Raw genomic sequence first — 21,928 nt, 5'->3', positions numbered from 1 at the left:
ATGCCCTGAGCCAAAATCAAGAGTTGGATGCTCAAACGACTGAGCCACCCAGGCGCCTCTCATTAAGCCTTTTAATATATGTCCATTTGATCAGTAGGAAATGGTATCTTGTACCCTGTATGTAGCTTTAATTTGTATTTCTTTTATTCTACATGAAGTTGAATGTCATTTCATATCTGTTGTGACCATTTGTATTTCTTTTTCAGTGAATTCACTCTGCCAGTTTTTCTACCAAACTGTTGATCTTTATGTTTTGTCAATTAGAAAAGCATTATTTGTCCCTCGTATGTGTAGCGAATATTTTCCAAGTGTGTAATTTCTTCTTTTTTAACCATACAGAAGTTTTATAACTCTATATGGTCAGATTTAGCAATATATTTCCTTAGAGTCTCTGAGGTTTGTGCCTTCCCAGAAAAGCCTCCCTGTACTAAAGGTATTTTTAAGGCAGATGGACAGGCCTTTCAATAACCCTTGAATCATACTATGTGTCTTTCTCCTTTCAGCCCCATGAAACAGAAAACTCAGGAAGGGTTTAGTTTAAAACGAGAGACTTTAGGGTCAGGCAGATAAAACTGAGTTCAAATATAGTACTAACATGTTTGAGCTACTGTTTTCTCATCAGTAAAGTGGAGAAGGTGCACTTACCTTCCTTCTGGGGTTACAGAGGAGGAAATGACATGGTCTGGGTTAAGCTCAGATTAAGTACTTAATAAAGTATGAAGATGAAAATGAGGATAAGTAAATAAGTTTTAAAACTAACAACTGTTTGCAACTATCTTTTCCCATTTCGTCGATTGCCTATTAGTCTAACAGGAGAACAGGAGAAACCTAATGGAGGACGATGGGGAGAGGAAGGGGGAAGACAGTTGGGGAGAGAGAGGGACACAAAGCCTGAGAGACTATTAAATACTAAAACGAACTGAGGGCTGAAGGGGGAGGGGGAGGGGGGAAAGAGGTGGAGGTGATGGAGGGGGGCACTTGTGGGGAAGAGCACGGGGTGTTGTATGGAAACCAGTTTGACAATAAACTACTTTTTTAAAAAAAAACTAACAACTGTTATTAACTGGAATTGTTTCAAGGCTAGTAATAATCATTTTGCTTTCAAAATTGTTTGACTATATTCAAATTCTTTTCCGTCAAACTACATTGATTGAATATTCACAGCCTTAATTTAATTGTGTTTGCTTGCAAGATACATTGTCCAGCTAACGGGGAAAAACTTGTAATCATTTAGTTAAATACCTGGAGAGAGGTACTGGTGGAAGCTTGATGGAAGGAAAGGGGCACACGTGCCTATGGAGACACGTGCTAGGATACCGTTACAGTAAAAAACAAAAATGGAAACAATCCATCAATAGAGGCTTAGTAACATGATAGAATATTGCATAACAGCAAAAATAAATTAACTGGATCTATATGTAAAACATTAATGGCCACAAAGCATAAGTTTTCATAAGTAAAAGAGAAAGTTACCAAAGAAATACAAGGTGTGATATCATGAGCATATTATAGTGGTAAAATATATAGGACATAAATTTTATGATTTTAGCCATTTTGAGTGAACAATTCTGAAGCATTAAGTATATTCACAAGGTGGCGCAGCCATCACCACACTCCATCTCCTACAGAAATGTTTGAAGCACAGAAACAACACTGTAGTATTTGTAGACACATACGTGTATGGAAAGTGTGAAAACATGGATGGGAATGATACACACTAACTGCAGGGTAGTGGTTACCTCTAGGGAGAGAAGGGGAAAGGGGATAGGGATAAGGACATGGGATTTTGGCTGTAGCCATAACATTTCCTTCTTTTTTTCTTTAAAGAGATCTGTGAAGCAAATGTCAACATCTGTGAAATTTGGGTGGTCGATGCAAGGCGGCATGTAATATTATTTTCTGAGCTGTCTACCATTTGAAATAATTCATAATTTAAAAAATTCTAAGTCAGAAGTAGGGTTTAGAAAGCAACTTGCAAATTTATACCTGACAATTCTAGTTTGAAAAGTGATGTATTCATTTTAAATAAGGCTTTCACTCATACAGAGGTGATTTTCAAAATATTTAACAATCTGCGATGCCCAAGTACCCATGTATCACCACACACAGCAGCTTTGGCCCTGGAGTAGAATCTTTAAGGCCTCGTCCTACTGCGGCCAGCTTTCAGCCATTATTTCCTGTTCTGATTGGATTCGAGGGCCTTACAAATAACCTCTAGTGTGGGTCCATATATGGAGTTCCCTTTAGCTGACAGTGAACGTCCTCAATATTACAGAGCCTCAGTAGAATGAGTCAGCTTTATTGTTGCCCAAAGAAAGTCACTGTTTCCTTGGGAGTGAGTCCTGGCCCATTTAAAGTTTCTCCCTGAAGAATCAAAGGCTTAATAACTCAAATGTAAGGTTATCTTCAAGCCCCAAATATCAAAGCCTGGCCAGGAAGCCCCAATGTTATTGCTCTATTTTTCTTCCAGTTTCATTTACTAGCTATTCCATTTGGTTTTTCAAAAAGCTTGTTAGACTGTGTAATAGGTTTTTGGGAAAAGGAAGGTGGGTAGGTGCCGGATTTTACCAGTATTTACTCAGGAAAGAAAGCTGATTACAGCGGTAGTTTCCCTTAGAGCTCAGGAATCATTACTCATTTTAGAAGGCATCTCTAACCCAAGGAAATTGAAGCCATAGTAAGAGATTGACAGGTCCACTTTGCCCCTCCCCAAGCCAAAACCCATCACAGAATGGCCTCTGCCAAGACTACCTACTTTGGTTTCTATAATCTTTTCTCTGTATTCTCTTGAAGAAAGTAAAATCAGAACTGTTGGCAGACTGCTGCTACCCTAACCCTTCTCTAGGACTTGTCTCTCAAAAGGCACCTTCCCACCTTTCCCAGAGTAGTAAGCTTGGGGCCATTTCTGGGGAGAGTGGCCTGAAGAAGGGCTACTTTTAAGTCTCCTGATTTTAACCTATCAGGTTTAAAATTTTTGAGAAATCATAAATCAACACTTAGCACCTCAAAGTCTTTGTTGTGTTGTTTTGTTTTATTCTGTTAGTTTGTTTGTTTTAACTAATGCTGGGCCCTGTTTAATTTTCCAAGTATAGCTGGTCTAATTTTAACAGCATGAATTTACTAAATTATCTACTTGAACTTTAAAAAAATATTGTCAATTATCAAAAAACAAAACCACTGCTTTCTGAATTGGCCCTAAATTGATATCTTCCTAATTCCTGGAAATGCTTGAGGTTTTTGAATTAAAGAACCATTGCAATGTTGCAAAAATTGTATCTCGTTATATGTATGTGTGCATGTGTGTATTTTTTTCAGTTTATTTATTTTAAAAAAGAGAGAAAGAGAGTGTGCACACATACGGGCATGAGTGGAGGAGGGGCAGAGAAAAAAGGGAGGACCCCAAGCAGGCTCCATGCTGTCAACACAAAGCCCAACATAGGGTTCCATCTCACAAACTGTGAGATGGTGACCTGAGCCGAGATCAAGAGTCAGACACTTAGGGAGCCGAGCCACCCAGGCGCCCCTGGCTATATTTTTAAATGCCTCCATTTCCTTGTGTTTTACCTCCTTTCTTAGACTCACTGGCTGTTACTAATTTGTTTGTTTTTCTAGTTGCTCAAATTGTTCTCTTTCTACTTTAGATCTTAGTCATTTATTCTATGAACATATAAAGCACTCCTGTGTAGCAGGAGCACACAGCTTAAATGTTGTCACCAAACACTGCAGTGATCTCTTGTGACAACAAAGACCTCCTGGTTATTAAACAGGCATCCAGAAATGCCATCATCTTAAGTAATACTTCAATATATTTAACTGGTGTCAGTAAGACATTCGTGTCAGTGACCCACTATACTACTTCTAGGACTCCCACTGATTTTAGCCACTCTGTCAGACCCGCACCGCACTCCCAGTAGACCTCATTAGAAAAAGAACCACGTTCACTGAGCTCCACCATTTTGCTAAGCTTTACAACCAGCAAATAATCTGGTCTGCATTGGAAAATTTAGAAATTATAAGTGGACTAAAAAGATATATAGTCCCTGCCCATGAGAGGAATGTGATCTGGCTGAGGAGAAAAGGGTGGAATCCTGAGAGAAGACTGTGAGCTGGTATCAGGTTGTGTGATATAAACTGCAGGCACTCCAAGGGAGGGGAGAGCTGAATGACATTTGGAGGAAGAAGGAGAGAAAAATGAGCACGAGGGAAAAGATGTGGAGGAATCTAAAAAAGAGCCAGACACGTGGGGAAAGAAAAACTGGAAACTAGATTCCGACCTCTATTCCTGATAGGTAAGGTTAAGTGAACTCAAAAAAGAATAAGATCAAAGAATAAGGCAAAGAAGAGAAAGTAGGGCAGTGGAGAACAGAAAGGCAACGCTAAATGGGAAATTAATAACTCAACCCATTCTACGAAGGATAGGATGGTCCTGAAATGGATTTGTTAAAAATGGTCTGAACTGATATCTAAAGTGCATTCTGGAGTCCAGTCAAAACACCATGTGCTTTTGGTTATAGACCAGAGGTTAGATTTGCAACCTAACAGCACTGTATGTGTTGTGATCCTCATTCCTACCCACATGAATTGGTAAAATAAGTGTCTTCTAATAGGCTCAGAACAATGAGGTTGTTTGATTTAACTGACAAGGAAATCCCTCCATCAAGATATTCCTGATGGTTGGTATTCAGATATTGTTGGTGTATTGTAATTATTGAGGCTAGACTTGCACCGTATCTTGAAAGATGAGCAGTATTGGATTACTATGAGAAAGAAAGGGCCCTCTAAGCCCAGGGAACCTAGTGCAGGCAAAACAGTCTTGATGGCAAAAGAAAAGGTATATTTCAGAGCCCAGTGCATAGACCAGTTGGGCCAAAGAAGTAACGCAGGACCCCGTACAGACTGATCATCAGCATCAGCGTGCCAGAGATGCTGCCAGAATTACACATCAGGCTCCTGACCTCTAAGTCAAGCCATGCTGAAGCAGGTAATCATGGAGCAGATAAACCCCAGCATGGTGCTGGAAAGCTAACAGCTAATCAAAAATGTGAATATGAGCATCACTTGCGTTAACCTTTCAGAAAGATTTCCCAGACAGAATAGATGTTACTTTATTTGATCTTTACCACAATCCACTGACATGGGCAGCTCAGCTTTTACTCTCACCTGTAGACAAGGGAAAACCCTGAGCACCTGAGCAAGATTAGGGGAAATCTTGAAAGTTAGTCCGTCTCAATCAGATGGTCCAGCCTCTACCCCACCCCACCCCCAGACTCTTACTCCTCCTCCTATACCTCCCATGATGATGTCTGGGTGATTGAATTTAGAGGAAAATAATGTAGGGATGGCTGTGGAAACCCGGATCTCAAGTCAACAGAAGTCACCAGCCCCCTTTGAACAAGTCACCCCAGTTTTTTCAATGCCCTTCAACAAAACCTGGCACCTACAGATTGTCAAACTTGTGTGTGAGAATGTGAAAGAAAAAAATTAAGAGTTGTTTGTCTCATCAGGCAACTACTTTGACTAATTTTTTTCTTTTACTCAGGTGGTGTGTGTGTGCATGTGTGTATAATCATATATTGATTGAGCCCAAGTCGGTTCCCTAAATGTCTCTTAAACGTCCATATAAGGGGTTTAACAATGATATTCATGCAGCATTTGTTACCCTGCCTTACCTCCTGCAAATGACTGTCTACCGCTTCTGACTTTGTGAACTTCTTCTCTAGTGTTCGCTTCATTAGTCAAGATGTACAGATGTTGGAGGAATTTTAAACGGGCCTTTCTTGTTGTTTTTGAATGGGTACCACATGCAAATAATTATCCTACAGAAAATTTAATTCTCCTTGAGTTAGCCCACTTTTGTGAATAGTAAGCACTGTCAGGCTTAATTCCTCATATCCCACTTGTGTTGAGTATTCAGGCCAAGGTATTCTCCCTAGTTGGCTTTTTTATTAGAATCTCGTGGTCGTTCACATACCTTGAGAGAGACTCATTTTCCCTAGAGTGTAACAACTACAATTAGGTTTTTGCTGGTCCGTGGGCAATAAGTGAACTTCCCCTCCTCAGGCTAATTGTTCACATCATGCTCTTGTGAGGCGGTTTGTGGCCTTAGGATGACAGACACATCTCTTCACAATGTATCTGAGTAGTGTCCCAGATATAGTTGCTTGATGTTTGGAGGATTTTTCAAGGGGTGGGGGAAGGGAATATAAAATATTCAGCTTGCACGTGGTAAATCTCATTTATCTTAGCCCGTATGTACTGAGGCTTCTCAAATCTCAGCCTGCAGGCATCTTTTACACAAGAACTCTAGCCCAAAAATAAAATAGGACATGTGCATTTCAACACCAACTACGACCATCTATTTACCCCAGCCCAAAAATAAAATAGGACATGTGCATTTCAACACCAACTACGACCATCTATTTACCCCAGCCCAAAAATAAAATAGGACATGTGCATTTCAACACCAACTACGACCATCTATTTACCCCAATCTCTCTTAAACACACACACACTCTCACACACACACACACCTGTTGAAAAGAAGGAAAAAGAATTCATACCATTATTAGTGCTTGATATTACTGTTAAATATTGAGAAACCACCACCATCCCTAATCCAGGATCTCCCTGAGCCAGTTGCATAGCGTGGAGCTTCATTTATTTAATTCTCTGCATGAAAAATTTAGCCATCTTCTAAAAGCTCAAAGGTTTTCCTACCAGTAGTTCAATAGTGCAGCATTTCCCCGAAGCTCACGAAATTGTTTTCAACCACTGCCTTGTCTGTGGTGAATCTAACACAGGATAGCTCAGCTACTGACAAGGGCAACATAATGCTTTATGGACTTAATTCTTCTATTGAGTTGGTCCAACATGGAAAAGCCTAAAGTGTTAAAGCAGGGCCAATGTGGAAATGTCTGTCCATGATTCTAGGCTTAGAAAAAGTCACTTTCAGAAAGAATTATAGCAATGATTGAGCAATTGGGGCACCATTTAGCACCCCTTCATCCTTTTCAAAGTGCTTTCATTTCATTGGCTCCTGTGAGCTTCATGCCATTTTACCGTGTATGGTAGGTAGGATATGGGTTACTCCAGCAAGACACTGCAGTCACAGGCTTTACTCAACGTCCTATAGCTAAACTGTAACAGAGATGAACCTGAAACCCAGATCCCCTGATGTGTCCCTGGAGCCACTGTTCTCTCTGCCTTTCCTTGTGTGGTCCACAGTGAAGGCCAAATCTTGAGGTATTTCTGTTTCTTTTGTACTCCTGAGATGGTACGATTGGAAGACATCACAAGATCATAATGCAAAGCTGTTGACCGAGCAAAGTGGATTTTGTGGGAGTCTGAGCTATTCATTGTATCTAGCTACATGGATCAAATTTATGTGCAGTTAATTTGATCCACTTGATCCATGGTTCTTATTCTATTTGTTCTTAGTTGGTAACCCACTTTACCCCCCTGTATTCTAATCATCACTAATTGATAAGGGACTGTACTCCCTTTAAAGGTCTTTAGAGAGAAAAATTATCATTACCTCATTTCTAAATTCACTGTTAGAGAAATTCATGTGCAGCTCTTAACCTCATAGCATGCTTTGATTTTATTTGCATTTCAATGTACAGTTGGTTCCCAAGTTATGATTTTTTTTGACTTCACAATGGCACAGAAGCAATATGCATTCAGTAGAAACCAGACTTTGAATTTTGAATTTTGATATATTTCTAGGCTATCAATATGCAGTACAATACTCTCATGATACTGGGCGGCGGCAGCAAGCCGCACCTCCCAGCCCCATGATCCTGAGCAAAACACACCCACTCTAGTTTTCTCTTTCCATACAGTATTTGATAAATTATAGGAGATATTCAACACTTCATGATAAAATAGGCTTTGTTTTGGATGATTTTGCCCAACTCTAGGCTTACATAAGTATCCTGAGCACATTTAAGATAGGCTCTAGGTTAAGCTATGATGTTCAGTAGGTAAGGTGTATTAAATGATTTAGACCTAACGATATTTTCAACTTACAATGAGTATATCAGGACATAACCCATCATAAGTTGAGAAAAATCTGTAAATGTGTGACAATTAAGTCTATAATTCAGCAAGTTTTATTGAACATCTATGCCCAGGTCTACCAGATTGTCAAGATATAAAAGTAAACCATAATAAAATCCAGTTTTTCCCTCAAGGAGTTATTGCCTGGTCAGAGCATGATTAGAGAATTCACATTTTTAAAAAATAACAGGGGCACCTGAGTGGCTCAGTTGGTTGAACATCCAACTCTTGATTTTGGCTCAGGTCATGATCCCAGGGTGGTGGGATCAAGCCCAGGTTGGGCACTATCTGAGTGTGCAGCCTGTTAAAGATTCTCTCTCTCTCTCTCTCTCTCTCTCTCTCTCTCTCTCTCTCTCTCTCTCTCTCTCCCCCGTCTGTCCCTCTCTCCCTGCCCCCTCTGTCCCTTTGTCCTGCTCACACTCTCCTCTAAAATAAAAAAGAATAAAATAAAAATCAAAAATAAGCTTCTGTAGATTAGAAAACAGAGAGACTAAAATGAACTAGAGTTTGAAAGGAAGACTTTCTGGAAGAGAAACATCTTGTCAGAAGCCTGGAAACGTGAATAGGATTTGAGTTGGAAAATATAATAGGCCAAGCTAACAAATATATGAGAACTCTCTCTCTCTCTTTCTCTCTCTCTCTCTCAACAAAATAGTAGTTTTTTCTTGCTCACATAGAGTCCAAATGCGTCCCCCGAGGGAGGTGGGAAAAATCTCTGCTTCAAATGGTGACTCAGAGAACCAGGCTTCTATCTAGTAACTACTCAATGCCTCTGTATCTGAGTAGCCTACAGGGGATGAGGGTGATCCAACAGAGGTTTGGTTAGGGGCCAACCCTAGAAGTAGCATACATCACTTCTGCCCACACCTAAGTGCAGAGGAAGTTGGGAAATGGAACCTGCTATTGTCAGAAATAAACATAGATTCATCATAGCATTGTCTCTGCCATACTAAAGGGGGAGGGCTCTCTGAAAGAAGGATGAGGAAGGGAACTGGTGGCAGAGCAAAAGCAAAGTTGAGTTCAGCTTGGGCACCTACTTTTCTGATTTGATTTGACTAAATTTGATGAAAACAGAGTCTGGAATGAAGTAGATTTGTCACAAATTTTGAGCTTTGATCTTGGTGGGAACAAAAGAGGCTGCATTCCTAGTGAGCATTGTATCATGAGCCATCCAGTTTATTTCATTTCCAGTGATGAGAATCACAATTACATTTGATTATCTTTGGGTTTACAGTGCTTCTTCAAGGCATAATTTTTAATAGAATTTATTTTTTGAGCAGTTTTAGGTTCACAGGAAAATTGAGCAGAATCTTCATATATTGCAACTGCCCTGTGCATTACTCTAATGGTAGATCAATGTCCATATACATTTGTTCAGACCCATACAGTGTCCAACACCAAGAGTGAGGTCCACTGTAAACTGTGGGCTTTGGGTGCGAATGACGTGTCAGTATAGGTTCATCAGTTGTAACAAATGTACCACTCTGGTAGGGGATGTTGATAGTGGAGGAGGCTGTGCTTCTCTGGGGACAGGGGATCTATGGGAAATCCCTGTAGCAAGACATAACTTTAAACAGCAGTACTACACTGGTTATTAGATTTATTCCAAGTTCATGGATCTTCTCTGCTCACAGCAGCCTCTTCACTGACAATATATTCCTCCTGATTCTACTGTAGCAAGCATCATAAATTGCCAACTTGAGGATGATCCAGTTCAAAAATATAATTCATTTGCCCCACACTCAATTTATTTAAGAAAAAAAAGATTTAATTCATTTAGGTGGCACATGCTCTCTCTTATTAACCTCAGCTTTCCCTAAAACCTCCCCTGGCACTAACTTACAAATTGGTGTTACCTGCCCAACCCTTGACACCATAGGAGTTTGTGACCCTTGTTTCTAGGTCTTCCTTTTAAAAAAAATTTGTTTATTTTTGAGAGGGAGGAGGGGCAGAGAGAGAGGGAGACACAGAATCCAAGGCAGGCTCCAGGCTCTGAGCTGTCAGCACAGACCCTCTGACACAGGGCTCAAACTCAGGGACAGCAAGATCATGACCTGAGCCAAAGATAGACGCCTAACCGACTGAGCCACCCAGGCATCCCAGGACCTCCTTTCTATGTGGTAGGTCATAGGGCAATCATCAAGTTACCAAAATCCCCATCACATGGAAACTGAGTACTTTCTCAAAACTCACCAACTTTGTGGGGATGACGCCACAGAATATCTTTGAAGGATAATCCTGAAGAAGTCCAAGAGATCTACAGGAATATAAAAATTCTTAACAATCTTTTGAGAGGGCTTATTAGTCACTTTGACAATTTACTAAGGCAATGGACCATCTTCCCATGATAAAATTTCCCCATAGACAAAACACTTTGCAGATTATTTCCTGAAATTTCTGAAACCAGTTTGTATACCACTCCTGTGGTAAAGTGATTGATAGCCCCATTTAGGCTACATGAGATGGGGATTAAGAGACTGGACATTGAGGGATGCTCAATGGTGGCTCAGTTGGTTAACTGTCTGACTTTGGCTCAGGTCAGGATCTCACAGTTCTGGGGTTCAAGCCCCATGTTGGGCTCTGTACTGACAGCTCAGAGTCTGGAGCCTGCTTTGGATTCTGTGTCTCCCTCTCTCTGCCCCTCCTCCCACTCACTCTCTCTCTCTCTCACTCTCTCTCTCTCTCAAAAATAAACATTAAAAAGGGAGAGAGTGGACACTGAACCCAGATGAACTAAGTCTAGCGTTTTCTAGGTAGGTAACCTGGAATTAGTCATTCAACCTCTGAACCTCTATTTCCTCACCTGAAAAATGACAGTAATACCTACTCCACAAAGCTGCTATGAGGACTAAATGAGAAAATGTCTATAGAGAATCCAGCTCCATGCCTGAAATAGCCTCGTTGTCCCAGCAAATGAAAATGGCTATTGTAGTTAGTGATATTAGTCAGCCTTCATGGGTTTCAGTGATGCTTGCCTGGATTTCACACTGGGTTCATCAGGAACTCAACATTGTCATTCAGGTTTGGCTTATCTGTCACCCTCAGAGACTACTTGTGACCTTCACTTCACCAGCCCATTCCCCAGAGTTGCTCCCATGGCATCCTGCACATGCTCTAAACTAATGCTTTTCTCAAGGCGTTGTAATTGCCTGGTTATTTGCTCATCTTGGCCGCCAGCTTCTGAGCTCTGTTTTATACTACTCTACTGCATTCCTAGTGCCTAGCCCTGTACATGACATTATAATAGATACAAAATAAATCTAATCAGTTACTAAATCAGGAGAAAGAGCTTCCCTAGTAAACTTTTAGAAAAATACTGGCTGGTGGAGGTAGGAGAGCTCTTCATTCACTCAGCCTTGCCCTGAAAGTCAAAGCTCTGAGAGAATCAGAAGGAGCCGAAGAGAAGACATATGCTAAAAAGTGGCCTTTCTTTCAGTAGGCATTCTTGGTTAAGTAGCCTAAACATCTATTGTTTTTTATGCTATCTCTGAAGCCCTTTAAAGTACCTTCTGAGTCATGAAAGAAAGGACATTCCAGTCAGTAGAATATTCATTTGAATGCTTATCATTTTTAATTTGTACTTAAATTCTTTGGAAATTGACCTTTACTGTATAGAATATACTGTAACTTTTTTTATTAAACAATATCAGATTGAATAAGTCACACCATTCACTAGTCATGGAATATTACAGTGGGTTTATTAGACTCTCTTACTGAAGAAATTCTATTCTCATTGTTAAGCACACAGTGAAATCATCTCAGCTGGTCATTAACTCAGCCCCCTTCCAACCCTAGTGACACACAGATATTTGTAATGGCTTCAAGTTCTAGAACCTTCATTTCGGGGCCTCTTAGCAAGAGAACTTAACAGGTTTACTGTGCAGAGGCAACTTGACCCTTTCTGATTCTAGCGGGTAATTAAGTGGCCAGTAGACAGATCAGTTGGAGAATGGACTTTTCTGCCTAGTGGAGAATTTTCATATATACCAATATATGATACCAATTTTCAGAGAATTGACTTAGACATAAACAAAGCAAAACAGTTTAATCTCTCTTTAATTTAAAGGGCACTTTATGATCAACAGCTAGTGTCAGTTAGACAGTTCAGCGCTCTCAGTATTGGAGATTGAGCTGACACCAAATTATTTTAGGACACTTCCTCAAAGTTTATTTTAACCATTTATCTCTGTATCATAAAATTAAACAGCACATTGTGTCGGGGGGGAGGAAATCTAGTATTTCTGTTTTCTGGTTGCTAGGGCTCTAGATGGAGACAATTTTATGACTACATTCCATAGCTTATATTCTGAAAGAAGGTTCATGTTTAATATAGAAATAATAAAAATGTAGGTGGCCTCAACAGCTGTAATTTTTATAAATTAAATACAAAGATGCCTCCTACCAACATTCGAAATTGGCATTCTGCACAGCCAAATACTCTGATCTTTGCTCTTACCTAATTTGGGATTTTAGCTGCTATTTCCAGGCTATTAACCTCCACATCTGGGCTCCCAGTGACCTCACATCAGGAAATCCCTGCTGCTTCAGTATTGATCAGCAGCGTTCTCTTCCCCAACAGGTGATACATTTATTAGTAACTATCCAGGCTGCCCCAGCTTTAGGCAATTGTCTTCTTAAGAATTATAGCATTTATTCATTGGAGGATAATAAGACAAGGGAAGAAGTCAAATAATTTCGCCTGTAATTTGCAGCGTTTTCATACGGAGCTATGCTTCACAGAGAAAGGAGCCTGCAGTTCAGATATTATATAATGTCCCCTACTTTGCATAAGACATTGTGAATAATTTTTTTTACAAGATGCACTTTATTTATGAGCAGGTCCCTCCATAGAAAGAGCTTGTTAGAGCTTAATGCTGATGAATGGAGACAGCACCATTCACACTTCCAGGTTATGATCTGTTAGTGCTTTCATTATATGCACTAATTTACAAGGATTTATTTATTTTCTCACAAATGTAAAAATGTGCTCCAAGCTAAACACGCTGTCTGGGTGTCTGAGCCCGATGTTTTCCTTGCTGGAGGTGGGGTGGAGGGGGAACTCAAGCTCTCTGTGGTAGTCTTCCCACCTCCTACCCCACCCACTGCCTCACCTTGTGGTAATCTCCGAGATCTATATACTTTTGCTTGCTGTAGAAACGAATAGTGGTTAAAATTTTAAACCCTGGAAGTGGTTCTCTCAATGCAATTTAATTCCTTTCTTATCCAAAGACTGTGCCTTCCATTGTGGTTTAAGTGGTAAGGAAAATGCTGTCAGTAAGCACATCGATGGATATGGCCATTGGAACAAATTATGCCCACAATATTAGGTACCACATTTTGGAAATCTGGGTACAACAATATCAAAATATGAAAGTCAATTGAATCTGCAGATCTTGCTAGCCCCAGATGGCTTTATGTGCTCCGAAATCATTCACATTTCCATCCCTGAAAAATAAAGCTTAAAATATACTGGGCATGTGCCACTTTCTCCCACTCAGCCTGACAAACGGTAATAGATCATGCTGACTGCATCATCGACATCCCAGGGCTATAACAATGCTCATTATTGGAGGGGAGACCACCCCCTTCCAAGTAATGGCAAAAATAATTTTTTCCTGCCAGAGATTTCCAATTTGGTTTTTAACCTCAGTGAAAATTTAATACCCCTTCAACATCACCAGTGAAGAGTTTGTAAAACTTTGTTTGGGGAGTGTGTGTGTGTGTGTGTGTGTGTGTGTGTGTGTGTTGGAGAAGGAAAATGAGAAGAAATGAAAATATGTACATACAAAATACACCTCGATGCACAAGTAAAGCATCTATCACACTGCCCGTCATAGACCTTCCTACTATTTCTTTTTCAATTCCAAACATAAATATAACCCAATCAAATTTAATTAAAGACTCTCCACAACAACAGAGTCTTTTGAAATGTGGACCACCATAAAAGAAATTGCTACACAAATAAATATATGAAAAAAAAATCCTACAAACTGTCAGCCAAACACACCCCTAAAACCACTAGTGAGTATTTAATAAGCCTCATCTGTGGAATCCAGCTGACATGAACACAGAGAGAGTGGTTCCCAGTGTTTACAAGTTAACAAAAATTAAAAGTGGAAAACCATGTAAAGTCCAGGATTATCCTCCCTGGATCAGCACAAACTTCACCCTCTGATGAGGATGAGGAATGTAGTGCTCACAGGAACAGAATTGTCCTCTCTGGTGTCCACATCAAGATGTAAGGACCTCCCCAAACATACTAGTTCCTGTAGGAATACATTTCTTTCTCTATACCTTTTGTGAATCTGTTCCAACTTTCAAGCGATTAGAATCTCTAAATTTACTGCCCCCTCATTAGAACAACACTTCCACGGTATTCCTCTTAGTTTCTGTGCACCTGGATTCTTTGTCCTTTGGCTTTCACAGAACTTCGCAGAGTGACATTCAGTATGTATTTGGTAAATAATTCATGATTTCAGACACTTCAGGCTGAACTGCTCTCAGCCTTTCTCTCTCCAGACCTGAGTTGTGATCTTTCAGCCCATCCTCCTATGACAACCAAATTTAAAATTTCACACTCACTGATAATTTAGTACAGAGGTCCTAGAAGGTGATCATAGGCCTGCCCACCACAAGGCAGACCAAACACTAAGCATTCAAAACATTGAGTTTGCCAAATAAAAAAATAAAAAGCAGAGGTACCCCTTGGTTCATCCTCAGTCCACAAGTTCTGGAGATGAAAGAACTGTTGATGTGCCATCATCCTTTGACCTGCTCAATGATAAAAGTCTCTTTTTAAGACCCCTTAAAGGTCCTCATGCATCTAAAATTGAAAAAGGGACTGACATGAAATTCCCCTTGTTTGGACATACTGGTTTCCTTGAAGAACTCTCCAAAACTATAGATGATTTTAGAGGTATTCGGAGAAAGTGGAAATGAATCTGTAACTTTTATAGATGTTAAGGATTAATACTTCATGAGAAGCATTGGGATTAATCAAAGTACACCATGAAGCCAAGTCTAACATTAACCTCCTGCCAACAAATTAGTTCATCTAAAAGCAGTTTATTAAGTTGGGTTTATAAACTGTCTTTAGGTAAGTTCACTCTTGGTCCAGAAAATGATTGGGTGTGTGAATATGTGTGTTCACATGAACACACACTAAAAGGACATGCTTGTTATCGCAGATGTTCCCAACTTTAATATGCATTCTGTTTCACAAGGCCTGTATAAAGGAGAGATCAGAAAAGACTAAATTGTAGACTAGTGTTAAAGTAATGCCGTGTGGTTATTTTCAAGAGCACTGTCAAAAGCACCAAGGAAGCAGGAACACCATATGTTCTTTATATATGTCTGACACTTTTTAAATGTATTATTTCATATGATATTTATAACAACCTAGGCGAAGAGTAACCAACTCATCCCAGTTCGGCCAGGGCTGTCCCAGTTTTAAAACCGAACCCTGCTTCAATCCCAAACTAAGACAGTTGGTCACCTTTGCTTACGTAAGGCAGTAATCAATGCTCTGAGACCAATTTCCAGCACTGGGAGGGGAGTCCCCCACACCACCAGCAAAGCCGTTCTCAGATATGAGCTGAGTAGTCCTATAGTTTCACTCAATTCTGACACTATCTACCCAGAAAAAGTCCATTCCCACAGGTGAGAGGCCCACAAAACTGCCCCCACAACATATATACCCTCTTCAGATGCCAATCAAAAGTCTGCTTTGTCCCCAGCTATAGACTGGAGGTTCCAATGACCCCCCTCCTTGGGTTCAATTAATGAGCTAGAGGGGCTCACAGAACTCAGAGAAACGTTTTACGTACAGGATCACCAGTTTCTTATAAAGGGATATAACTCAGGAACGACCAAGATGGAAGAGACACATAGGGCAACGTGTGTGAGAAAGGGTGTAGAGCCTCCATGCCCTCTCCAGGCACACCTCTCTCCCCAAATCTCCATGTGTTCACCAACCTAGAAACTCTTCAAAGCCTGTCCTTTAGGGTTTTAATAGAGGCTTTATTACATAGGTGTGGTTGATTAAATCATTGGCCATTGGGGATTGACCTCAATCCTCAGCCCATCTCCCTCCCCAGAGGCTGGGGGTGGGACTCAAAGTCCCAATCCTCTATTCATGGATGGTTCTCCAGGCTACCAACACAGCTTGGAAGCAGTTGAAAGCCTTCCAAGAGTCCCCTCGTTAGCATAATAAAAGACACCTTTGTCTTTCTCACCACTTTGGAAATATACAGTTTTAGCAGCTCTGTGTTAAAAACAGGGATGAAAGCCAAATATATATTTCCTATTATAAATCACAATATCACAAACAGGTTATCTTTTCCATATTTTACCAAAGAGGAGACTAAAATTTGGAGAGACGAATGACAACCAAAGTCACATAGGAGTTGGAAGTGATTAACTCAGTATTAGAGCCCAAGCCTCCTACCTGCTATTATATATTTTCCAAAACACCAGGCTGTAATTAACACAGTGTGTAAAAACTACTGTGAGAATTTTATTGGCTTTTATTTTCTCTAGAAGGTTGACCATTCCCTTTGTGACACCATAATTTCGCTCTCCAAACTCCTCTTAATAGATAATACAGAGGAAAGAAGCAGTCCAGTCTATCAGAATTATTGCAAACTCTCTGTGAGCTGAGTGTGAATTGATGAAAATAACTGTAATACCTTCCAAGTCACTTATTTCTAATGCAACCATGAAAAGAAGCAGCGGCCTAGGCATCTGCACCTGAAAAGAAATGTAACATATGCTGTCTCCCGGGTGTCTTCCGATTTATCTTAAGTGGGATTTTTTTTTTCTGTTTGTGGGAGCAACCAAGTATTGGGGGGTGGAAATGTAAAACTACACAACACAAAATGATTAGACTTGGCTTTACTTCCCCGTTACGTTTTATCATTTCTTCTCAATACACAAAGAAGTGAATGTGTGTCCGAACAAACCGCTCCCATTACTGTCCAGTCTCTGCTGAGCAAAATTGAATCCATATGTCTTTAAAATGCTTTTCCCTTTCTCTGGCTTCTTTCAAAATACTGATCTTGGTGCAAATGTGGCCCGCTAGACTACTAATGCTCATTTGCTCTTTCCCACCAGGCATCACAGTTGATAGGAATGGATTCATTTACTTCGTGGATGGGACCATGATTCGGAGAATTGATGACAATGCTGTGGTCACAACTGTAATCGGCTCAAACGGTCTGACTTCCACACAGCCGCTGAGCTGTGACTCGGGAATGGACATCACTCAGGTAGGCACCGCTGGTTTCCAAGCGCTATCGCCATTTGGCATCTTAGAAATGGATAATAATTTTCTCATACAGAAATTAGGTAGAAAGGAAGCCTGGTGTATCTGTTATAACATCAAGTAGCAGAAGTTTCTCTTTCTGCAAGTTACTTTTTTCCTCCTCAGAAAAACTCACTTGGGAGTACTACTGAGTAACATGTTGGCATAAGAATAAGAATAAAGCCTCTAAAATTTGAATCAGTTGAAGGGTAAGGATCAGTCTTTTATTGAATATTTTCCAAGTTATGTAATTTTATTATTTTTAAATAATCCAGTAACTCACACTTGGAAAAGCACTAACTATTGAGGTCTGTAGAAATCTTTTGTAATGTGGGGCACCTTGATGGCTCAGTGGGTTGAGCATCTGACTTCCAGCTCAGGTCATGATCTCACAGTTCGTGGGTTCGAGCCCCGCATCAGGCTCTGTACTGACAGCTCAGAGTCTAGAGCCTGCTTCAGATTCTGTGTCTTTCTCTCTCTCTGCCCTTCCCCTGCTCATGCTGTCTTACTCTTTCAAAAATAAATCCATTAAAAAAATTTTTTTTAACTTTTTGTAATGCATATATGTGCATGACTTGTTATTCATGCATATGTAAACACCTGTACTTAGGGCATTTGAAAGTTATAAGTAGAGGCAAAAGTTCCCTCTGAAATCTATTTTACATTGATTTCGGAAAGCTTTTTGTCAGAACAAAAGGGAAAAGTCAGTGTACCTTTCATCTGAGTCACAAATTCTGCTTTTACCACAGTTGCAGAAAATCAAGACTGGACATGTAGAGAGATTATAGACCGTACAGCACAGTTCTGGCATCCTCTGGGTGTCCTCCTCAGCCTGTGATGTGAGAGAAATAGACGACACAGTGTTCTCAAAGGGACTTTTGAGCTCTAACAGTCCATGAACCTGTGACTCTGATGAAGTAGATTATTAATCTTTCCAAATGAATTAGAGTAGAAGTTGAGCATTTTAGGATTGGTGAGTGTATCAGAGTGATTTTGACTGCAAATAATGAAACGTATCTAAAAATAGTTTAGGGGTGCCTGGGTGGCTGTCAGTTAAGTGTCCCACTCTTGATCTTGCTTCAGGCCATGATCTCACAGTTTGTGGGTTCGAGCCCCACATTGGGCTCCATCCTAATAGTGTGCAGTCTGCTTAGGATTCTCTCTCTCCCTCTCTCTCTGCCCCTCCCCCCTGTATATATGCATGCTATTCTCATTCTCTCTCTCTCTCTCTCTCTCTCTCTCTCTCTCTCTCTGTCTCTCAAAGATAAATAAACTTAAAAAATAAAAATAAACTTTAAAAACAAAAGTAGTTTGGGGTCGTTGGGTGGCTCAATCAATTGAGTGTCCAACTTCAGATCAGGTCATGATCTCACAGTTCATGAGTTGGAGCCCCGGGACAGGCTCTCTGCTGTGAGCATGCAACCCACTTCGAATCCTCTGTCCCCCTCTCACTCTGCCCCTCCCCCACTCATTCTCTTGTTCTCTCTCAAAAACAAAAATAAAATAAACATTTTTTAAAAATCTAAAAAGATAATAGTTTAAACTATAAGGTCTCATGACATGAGCTCACCTAGTGAGATGACCAGAGGTAAGAAAGATGCCAGTAGATTTCCTTCCTGAGTCACACTGGCAAGAATTGAATCATATGCCCTTGCTGCCACCAGTCACTGGCAAAGGGGAAACTGGCACCTAATTCTTAAATGAAAATCAGGCTTCTATTGGCAAGTAATGAAGGATCACTGCTGGGTAGGCAACCAGCAATACCCTCCATGGTTAGGGCATCCTTGTTGCTTATTCTTTGTGCCACCTGGAACCTAGGATCACAAGGCAAGTAAAGCAAACACATCATCTGGAAACCTTGCTTTACTCATTAGCTCTGTTATCCCTTCTCATCTCCATCCTCCAAACATATACATCCCTATAAAACACTAGGAATGTGCCTATTTGGGGGGATATTTTTCTTCTCTATGTGCCCCTCCCTCACCTCAGAAATGCAGAAAGTAATCAGATATAGTCAACTACAAAAATAAAATGGGCCTAGGAAGGCCCTAGAAAGGCCTGGAAAACTGACCCCATGAATGAACCATTCTTAAGACAGATTTGAGTGGATCAGGCTATCAACTTGTAGAGCAACATAACTTTCCATGATGCAAAACCCTGTGGAAGGCAAGGAAAAGGAGCATTATTTATGGCAGGAAGGAAGGGTGTGGTTGTGTTTCTTTGGAGGAGGGGGACGAAAGGGAGAAGATGCATGTATATGATTCACTTGTGGGATATTTTTAACGTAAAATAGGACACTTAGTATTGCAATCAGTCAAGTCTAAACAACTTATCTGTTTCTGTGTGGAAAAGTTATGCTCAAAAGAGAATTCTTTGTCTAAATAGAGCAAACATATGCTTCTCATCACCATGAGAAGGGTTCTTTTCCACGTGGCATTTTCTAGCCAGAACTGCCACAGTAGAAGCTATCTTATCCCTTTCAGGTTGGGATGTAGAGCACAGCCCAGTGAAGAGGAGCCCTGGTAACCAGGATGCAGAATCACATTTCCCCTATGATATTTCATTCCAAGCCTCAGTTTCCTTCATGTCTTCCCTTCCTTTTTCTTTATACAGCTTCAGCTTTAGAAAAACAGATGTTTCGGGGTGTAGATGGGGAGTCAAGTGGGGTGGGGTGGGAGGCGGGTATTAGAAATTAGCAAGGCTGCAGGGTACCTGGGTGGCTCAGTTGGTTAAATGTCTGACTTGGGCTCAGGTCATGATCTCATAGTTCATGGGTTCGAGCCCTACATCAGGCTCTGTGCTGACAGCTCAGAGCCTGGAGCCTGATTCAGATTCTGTGTCTCCCTCTTTCTGCCCCTCCACTTCTCTCTCTCTCTCTCTCTCTCTCTCAAAAATAAAAATAAAACATTTAAAAAAATGTAGAAATTAGCAAGTCTTACTGGGAGAGAAAGCAGGCTTTGTGTCCAAATTATTTGGCAGCTTTCATTGTTGCTATCCATTATTTTCTGTTCTGTGCATAACAAACAACTACCTCAGTGTCCAGATTATGACCCTCCATCATTACTAGGCACCTGCTTCTCATGATCCCAGTCTCTTAGTCTGGAATTATCTCTGCTGCTCCGAGTAACATTCCCCACCCTCCTCACACCTCACCTCCTCCAGGGAACACTTCCCTAATGGTTATAATCCTCACTGTTGTTTCATCCTCTAACAAAAATTTAGTATCACTACATTTAATGAGTTTACACTTAATATGTAATCTGTTCCCAGGGTGCCTGGATGGCTCAGTCAGTTGAGCATCCGACTCCATTTCAGATCAGGTTGTGATCCCAAGGTTTTGGGATTGAGCCTTGCATTGGGATCCATGCTGAGAGTACAGCCTTCTTGACATTCATTTTCTCTCCCTGTGCTTCTGCCCTGCTTCACACACATGAGTGCTCGCTCTCACTCTCTCTCTCCCAAATAAAAGTTTAAAAAAATAAGTGATCTGTTCTCTTGACAAACTGTATCCAACTAGTCTACCACGGTACATGGTATGTTCTTTAGATGCGCATAGTAAGTGCACAGGAGACACAGTTAACATGTATACCAGTACATGTTATTGTGCAAAATATGGTGGAAAGAGTATGGAAAAGTAGTGAAAAATGAAGCTGGAAGTAAGTGGGGATGAGAGGGTGAAATGTTATCCAGTAGACAATGGGAAATCAAGAATAATATTAAGCAGGGAAGTGCTTTTTAAAAAGATTGGGGCACCTGGGTGGCCCAGTCAGTTAAGTGTCCAATTTTGGCTCAGGTCATGATCTCACAGTTCATGAGTTTAAGCCCCGTGTTGAGCTCTGTGCTGACAACTTGGAGCCTGAAGCCTGCTTCAGATTCTACGTCTCCCTCTCTCTCTGCCCCTTTGCCATTCGTGCTCTCTCTCTCTCTTAAAAATAAACATGAAAAAATTTTAAAGATCACCCTAGCTATTGTATAGCGAAGTGAGTGGAGGGAAATAGTGTTATAGGCAAGGAGACCACTTAAGAGGCCGTTGAAGTAATACAGGTGTGATGGGGACAAAAGGTATATATAAATGACTAGCACCTTGTCAAAAGACTTCTGTACAAATTAAATAGTTTTCCAATGTTTTTTGGATGCGTACATGATGTTTCTTTGGGTTACAACTCTGATGACACTGAACATGAAGATGCTCACTTTATGCAGATTACACAGGCAAGCAATGATGATGGCCAAGCCCAAAGGATCAGCAATATGGGTTAAGAACTTAGAGAGGTTAGTGAAATATTGGTGCGAAAAATCAAAAAACTTGTTGACTGGACTTAATTGTAGAATTAAGGAAGTACAGGTATGATGGTACCATTCTCTGAGATAAAGAATACAGGAAAAAGAGAAGCAGGGTTGGGGTTGAGGGTGGAATGATGGGCTCAGTTCAGGACATGTTGACTTTGAGGTGCCAATGCAGGTAATTATATCTTGCAGGCAATTGGAAATAAGTTTAAAGCTCAAGGCCTGAGAAGGAGGTTAGATTTGGGATTATCAGGCTACACATGGGAACAGCAAATGGGACAA

The 21,928-nt window shown here is 40.6% G+C and overlaps 1 protein-coding gene across 3 annotated transcripts in view; it reads left to right on the top strand.

Annotated features, from left to right (window-relative positions):
- TENM1 (teneurin transmembrane protein 1) overlaps positions 1 to 21,928 on the top strand; it is a 552,583-nt gene that overhangs the window by 462,863 nt on the left and 67,792 nt on the right. For all 3 annotated transcript variants that reach the window (XM_029930000.1, XM_029929999.1, XM_029929998.1), the window contains one exon: positions 17,170 to 17,324. In XM_029930000.1, the coding sequence (XP_029785860.1) occupies positions 17,170 to 17,324 (155 nt within the window). The remainder of the gene's footprint in view (positions 1 to 17,169; positions 17,325 to 21,928) is intronic.

This window comes from Suricata suricatta, chromosome X (assembly GCF_006229205.1).
Source record: "Suricata suricatta isolate VVHF042 chromosome X, meerkat_22Aug2017_6uvM2_HiC, whole genome shotgun sequence".
NCBI lineage: Eukaryota > Metazoa > Chordata > Mammalia > Carnivora > Herpestidae > Suricata > Suricata suricatta.
The sequence above is the reverse complement of the archived record's forward strand: the minus strand, read 5'-3'. Positions and strand labels throughout refer to the sequence as shown.